The sequence below is a fragment of the Conger conger genome, chromosome 18, assembly GCF_963514075.1.
Source record: "Conger conger chromosome 18, fConCon1.1, whole genome shotgun sequence".
Taxonomy (NCBI): domain Eukaryota; kingdom Metazoa; phylum Chordata; class Actinopteri; order Anguilliformes; family Congridae; genus Conger; species Conger conger.
Window position 1 is genome coordinate 25,313,260 of NC_083777.1, and position 7,013 is coordinate 25,320,272.

General features: G+C 50.6%; 1 protein-coding gene across 4 annotated transcripts in view; it reads left to right on the forward strand.

Annotated features, from left to right (window-relative positions):
- The window catches only part of LOC133117909 (echinoderm microtubule-associated protein-like 4), a 79,761-nt gene extending 74,328 nt beyond the window's left edge, over window positions 1–5,433 (forward strand). For all 4 annotated transcript variants that reach the window (XM_061227421.1, XM_061227419.1, XM_061227420.1 and 1 more), the window contains 2 exons: window positions 327–457; window positions 957–5,433. In XM_061227421.1, coding sequence (XP_061083405.1) covers window positions 327–457; window positions 957–1,550 — 725 coding nt within the window. In that variant the 3' untranslated portion in view covers window positions 1,551–5,433. The remainder of the gene's footprint in view (window positions 1–326; window positions 458–956) is intronic.
- Window positions 5,434–7,013: the final 1,580 nt, after the last annotated feature.

The following is a 7,013-nucleotide window of genomic DNA, read 5'->3' on the forward strand; positions in this document are numbered from 1 at the left end:
GAGGTTCGGGAAGGCTGACCGCAATCTTTGGAATGCACGCGTCTGCGTTTCCACGGGAGAGTGTAAACGCACGCGAGACGTAGCAGACGTGTCGTTTTTCTGGGATCCTGTCCTCCGGTCCACGTGCAAATGTTGGATATTTTAGCTAAAAGAAAGTTAAACAAAGACCGTTCTGAACGGGGCAGGAATATAGCACCATCTTGTGGAGAGCATTCAAGCTGAACGCAGAGAGTGTGTAAGTGCGTCTCCTGGTGTGTGTGTGTGTGTGTGTGTGTGTGTGTGTGTGTGTGTGTGTGTAAACGCGCTCTGTGTCTGGTTTCGGACAGGCGTGTGGCCTGAGGGATCGGACGGGACGGACATCAACGCGCTCATCCGCTCCCACAACAGGAAGGTGATCGCACTGGCCGATGACTTCTGCAAAGTGCACCTCTTCCAGTACCCCTGCTCCAGACCCAAGGTGAGAGGTCCCTCTGACCGAACAGAAGCCAGGGCTAGCCCTCTGACCTGCTCAATCTGGCTTTCATTAAACTCCCTAATGAAAGGGCAGCTGGGGACTGCTCTTGTGGTCTAGTATGAAACATTAATCTGCTGGTGAATCAGCATTGGTGTACGCCGCTAATTGTGTAATTGAGCCAGGGTAATTGGTGGAAACCAAAAGCATGCATACACACTTTCCCTCGAGGAATCGGGAAACTGTCATCCCTGACTACTGTAACTGCACTAAATCGCAGTACACTCTGTAACTGCCCTACTGTAACTGCACTAGCTGACAGTATTGCTGTAACTACACTACTGTAACAGTTGTAATTTTAGCAACAGTCTCCTGGCAGTGTCATTATTGCGCTGTGCTTCATTAGCATAGCAGCTAACCTCTCTCTTGCTCTCTCTCTCTCTCTCTCTCTCTCTCTCTCCCCCCCCCCCCCTCCCCCTTCCCCCCCCCCCCCCCCCCCCCCCAGGCCCCGAGTTACAAGTACAGCGCCCACAGCAGTCACGTGACTAACGTCAGCTTCCTGCACAGAGACAGCCACCTGGTGTCCACGGGGGGCAAGGACACCAGCATCATGCAGTGGCGTCTGGTGGAGAAGCACTCGTCTCTGCCGGTCACGCTGGCGGAGGGCCTGCTGAACTCCGCCCCCCGGGGCGGGGTCCCGCCCCCCGTGGGCTCGGCCACTCCCACGGAACCCAACTCGCTGCCGCTGACCTCCCCGCTCACCGGCGCCGCCACGCCCCCTCTCGCCCCCGCTGAGCCTACGCCCAACGGACAGCAGGATAGCTCCCCCGACACCCCTCCCCCTTCTGTCAGCCCGCCCCCTTCTGTCAGCCCGCCCCCGTCTTCCGTGACCCCGCCTCCATCTTCCGTGACCCCTCCCCCGTCTTCCGTTTCCCCGCCCCCTTCTTCCGTGACCCCGCCCCCGTCCTCCGTCACCCCGCCCCCTTCTTCCGTCACTCCCCCCCCGTCCGACAGCACGCTGAGCGCCAAGGACAGCCTGGAGCCCAACGACGACACGGCCACGCCCAGCGACGGCCACACCCCCTCCACCCCCTCGTAAGAACCTGAGCCAGAACCGCGCGTTCGCTCCCTGTCCTGCTCTGAGCTCCCCCTACAGGCCCGGTGGTGTAACTGCGCTTTCCAGGGGAGCACAGCTGGGCTAGTTTTTTTTTTCTAGTTTCTTTTTCCTGGTTCTTTGATGTTTATTTTTACGTTCTTTTTGTCTGTCTGTTTGTTAGTTTGTTTGTTTTGAAGTTGTTAATTTCCAGATTGGTTGGAAAAAAGGGCGTTTGGTGTAAAAATGGGCTGGTATGATATTCGGTTTAGTGTTTTATCGGTTGAGCGAGAGGGTTCGAGAAGATAGCCCCCCCCGGCTGTTTTATATGATGCAGGAGATTTAACTGAAGATTAAACATGGAGAAAACGCAGACACAGAAACACACACAGACACTAACAATCAAAAACAGACAGACACTAACACACAAGCTCTAACAGACACAACACACACACAGATTCACACTAGCATGTCTTCAGACACGGATATATTTTTGGGGAAGAAATTAGCATTCTTAGACAGAGAGAAAATGGATGCTTCTTTTGCATTGAAGAGGATGCTTAACCTTGGGTTGGTTTAATCTGAAAAACCTGGCTTTCAGTTTTAATTTCCTTTTATTAACTGAATTTTATCTAGGGAAAGTTCTAGTCATTGTGCTGTTGAATGAAAAGACAAAAGCATAGAGGAGCTGCTCTACCTCTGCAACTCAACACACACACACACACACACACGCTCGCACACACATACACACGCGCACACACACATACGTGTACACACACATGTACACACGCACACACACAAGCACACACAGGTCTATGACATCAGTGCATAGTTGTATACTTGTGAAGTCAGGTCTGGCTGAAGTGGCTGTGATAGGCAGACAGAAGCAGGAGAAGCCCAATGAGATGGCTGGCCCATATCCCTGTCATGTGACCTGCCATGACCCTGCAGGCATCCCCTTACGACCCCCTGACCCCTGACCCCTGACCCAGCACCCTACCCACTCCCCTTCCTGCTCTAAACAGACAGACGACCACACACAGCTGTCAAGCGTTCTAACGGTGTTCACCATACACGTTCTAACGGTATTGGACATAATAAAAATATACAATAAAAAAAAAAAATTACAAATTGCCGTTACAGTTACCATCTTTCTTCCTTAGATAATGACCATGCTCATGGACTCTCTCCCACCACATTTCTTCACAAGAGGAAAAGAATGAATTTGTTGCCCAGTTTTAGGTGTAATGCTGTAATGGAGGGTGTAATGGGCACGCTGGATCCTCCAGGACGGCGCAGCGCTGTGGTTAGTGGTGTGAAAGGCGCCTTCATCGCTCTGTCCCGCCTGCACCACGTCCACCGTTCAGACCTTACGCTCTGTATGTCTTTTTGTGTTTTAGTATTTGTTTGTTTTTTTTGACCTTTGACCCTTTATTCGTTTTATCACGGCGATGTCGAAAAGATGACTTCTGCGCGATTCCCCCTCCAGTCGGCTCATCAGAGTGTTCAGATTTACACGGGAGCGGCCGGCGTTCGATTACGCTACGCCGGCTTCTCCGCGTCTTCGAAAGTCTGATTTTGTTTTTTCGAGGGTGGGTGGGTGTGTAATATGCTATTTCTTTCTTTTTTTTTTAGGAGTAATTAGAGACAATTTTTTCTCTTTTCTGGACTGAAATATTTTTAAAGCGATTTGAAATCTTCTGTTGTTTGTTTGTTTGTTTGTTTGTTTTTTTTTTTGGACTGAGACGTTTTTTTTTTTTTTTTTAAGTCTTAAGTGTGTGAGCCGGCGTTTACACATCTGTGTCATTCCGGAAAGGCGTCCCGGGTCTCATTCCCCCTCCGCAGAATCTCAGGATCAATCCTCCAGGAACACAGCCAGCCCGGACGGAGGAAGGAGGAGCCCCCCTTTCTCCCGAAACCTCCCCCCGCCACCCCGCCCCTTCCCCCGTATGGGAACGCGCTGGTATCCGATGCAGGTCTAATAGAGCGATGTCGTTTCGAGAAAGGGGTTCTTTCGCGTTTCTGGAAGCGTTTTCTGTGTCGCTCCCTGTACGGAAGCAGAGGCTGATGGGATACGTGCCGGGCTCCATACGGTCACCGTGGCAGCCGTGCCGGTCACTCGCCAGTGACGTGATTGGCCGCGGGCTGCGCGGAGCGGTCATGTGACTTACCGAGTTGTGAAGAAGTTATGTTAATACTGTGCTTCACCAACCTGATAGAGAATATGGCTGCCAGGTTTCATGGCTGCACACTCCTAGGGTAAAGTGTGTTTTTTTCTGTTTTAAAGACTGCTTGATGCGGTGACCTTGTAAGAAGACATTGGATGTAGAGATGGAGGGTGTGTGTAGTGCTCGCACTGAGGAGCGATGTGAGGGACATTGTAAGTGAAGGATGTGATGAGGTCACTGTTTTGGGAGAGGTGACTCCCGTTGCATGGCAGACGGGATGTCACTCAAAGGGCTGAATTTGCATATGCAGTACGATTGGCTCAGCGCAGAGATTCGCAGCGTGGGATTGGTCCGTGCTATGCACTGCGCTGCTCATACCCTTCAAATACCAACCTTTCCAGTTGATCTTCAAAGAACCTCGTTTCTTCTGTGTATATTATAATTTTTCAGAATGTTTCCCAGTGAAATGCTTGTGTTCTCTCCAGGGAATGTTTTTAGTCATTTTTTCAGTATTTTTTTATTGATTCATTTCTGTTAAAAAAAAAAAAAAAGGAGTTGACTCCCAGCGAGCCACACCTTTGACTGCCCAGGTTTTAGCAGACCTTAGCAAAGCCAGGACAACTTTCAACCCCTTCCTCCATCTTCCCATCATGCCATCACCCCTCCCGGACTACAGGGGGCGCTGTTCCTCTCTGTACGCCTGAAACGGTGTGATAAGGAAGGCTCTGTCGCTGATTACACCCTGATTCCAGCTCTGCGGTTGTCCACACTCTCGTCTTTGTACATTCAGGTGTGGCTGTTTTCTGTATATAATGGTATGCCTGTGTGTATATATCTGTTTTATTCAGTGATGTTAAAATCAACCTTTGTCAGAATCCACCACTTCCAAGAAAAAATGGTTAATGTTTAAAAGAATAGCACGTCGGAAATCAGTTTTTAATCATTGACAGCAGCATACCGATGTTTTTAATAATACCCGACCCTGAACTGAGACAAATTGTAGCGGGATTATCAGATTTTGGCAGCGGGGAGCAGTTGTGGGAGCAACCTTTGGAATTAAAATAAACAAAAAAACGGCGCTCTGGTGACAGGGCGGCAGGGCGTGTCCAAACGGAGGCGGGGGGTGTGGAGTGGAGTGGAGTGGAGTGGAGAGGAGTGGGGAGGAGGTGTGGCCTTGCTGGGACTGTTCCGGTCACAGTAAAGAAGTTTCTGGGTGACCTTTGGACCTGTCTCCTCGGGCCGCGGCAGTGGTCAGCTCTGGGAGGCCAGCCGTACACAAAATGGTTGAATGTGTCTGAGATGAATTGCCTTGCTTACACGTCTGTGTCAGGAGTGGGGATGTTGGTAGAAGGGGTTGGTTTTTTTTTTGTGTTTTTGAGGGCGATAGACGGTACATAACCGCAGACACCAGTGCCCCTCACTCTGTCTTCTTATCAGACGCTGGCAGAAATCTGGCTATAAATCCCGGATCTGGGGTTCTCCGCGTGAGCTCAAACGGCACGGATACCGTGTCGCGTCCAGAGAGGATGTTGCCGTGGAGATGTGGGCGGGTGGTACGAGCCATCCCATCATGCACCACTGTGCGTTCTGGTGTCTGCTGGGGATGTGTGTCTGTCTCTCCGTTTTATTGAGTCCCCCTTCGGTCTCCAGCCAATCCAATTCCTTGCAGCGCTGTGAATGTTTTTGGGGTGGAGTGGGGTGGGGCGGGAGTCTACATGTTATCTGACATCTGGGCGTGTCGGGGTGGGGTGGGGTCACAGAGTGTGGGGTGGGGGGGTGGGGTCTCTCTTTGGCTAGTTTCTGGACGATCCTTTGCGATTGGCCAGCGTTTGAGGCCTGATGTGGCCCTGTGGGCAGGGTGACATGGTTTAGAAGCTTTACTGACAGGATAATAATTGTAAAAGATAAAACAGTGATGATTAAACTTAAGTGTCATTAAAATATGAATGGGGGTGGGGGGGGGGGAGCTTTCATGTGAAGATGTTTGAGCCGATCTGTCTCTCATGCATTCCTGTCAAATGGCAGAAAAGTACTGAAGATTATTAAAAAAAGAAAATAAAAATAAGGATGTTGTTGCTTTGTTGTTATTTTATCACTTCATGTTCAACAGTTCACCGTCTATGAGGAATGAGATTATATGTGAAGATTTTGTGATGTTTTTCAGTTTCCTGCTTTTTGTAAACTGGAATTCCTGGCCTGGCTTGTGGTGTCAGTCGGCAGCCTGGAGCCCCCCTGTGAAACCTGTGGCGTAAACCCACACCCACACACTGCCACATCCACACACTGCCACACCCACACACTGCCACAGCCACACACTGCCACACACTGCCACACACTGCCACACACAGCCACACCCACAGTTACGACCAGCTGGCCACCCGGCTCGCTGTAATTAGGACTGAACTCTTCACTTTCCTGGACCATTTGGCAATTTTTGTATTTGTTTATTCATTTGCTTGTTTTATTCATTTTATTTATTTGCTTTAGCTGTAGGCTAAGCACCCTGAAATTCCCTGGCACTCTGACATTACAGTCATTGCATCATCCCTTTCGTTTATTTATCTCTGCCCCCCTCTGTATCCCCTCCTTTCCCTCTCTGTGTGTGTGTGTGTGTGTGTGTGTGTACTGTGTCTGCTGTGTGTTTGTGTGCGTGTTCCTCATCTGTATCTGTATGTGTGTATGTGTGTGTGTGTGTGTGTGTGTGTGTGTGTGTGTGTGTGTATATGTGTGTGTCTCTGCATGTACCGTGTGCGTGTGTGCGCATGTGTGCGTGTGGTCTTTGTGTTTGCACACGAGGCTTGCAGATGACCTGAGTAAACATTGGCCTGGGTTAGTGACTCAGCAGAGGAGCCTGTTTGTCTGTCCCGGTGTTGTACCAGCCCATAGCCCCACACAGATAGCCTGTCTGGCTGGCAGATAGACTGGAGGGCTATAAAGCTGTAGCATGTTTGTGTTTATTGCAGGGCCAATGCTGTCCAGCCCTGTGCCTCTCCTCTCCTCTCCTCTCCTCTCCTCTCCTCTCCTCTCCTCTCCTCTCCTCTCCTCTCCTCTCCTCTCCTCTCCTCTCCTCTCCTCTCCTCTCCTCTCCTCTCCTCTCCTCTCCTCTCCTCTCCTCTCCCAGGCCTGGGCTCTTAATCGCTGATCTGCCCTTCATTTCTCGTGCTTTACTTTTCCCCTACAACCAGCCCCTATACAGCGTACTCTAGACGGACACACAGCTCCACCAATCAGGCTGTGAGGTTAAGTCCCTCCTCCCCTCCCGGGCTGCTCATGACATCACGGCAGAGACGCTACGCGTGGG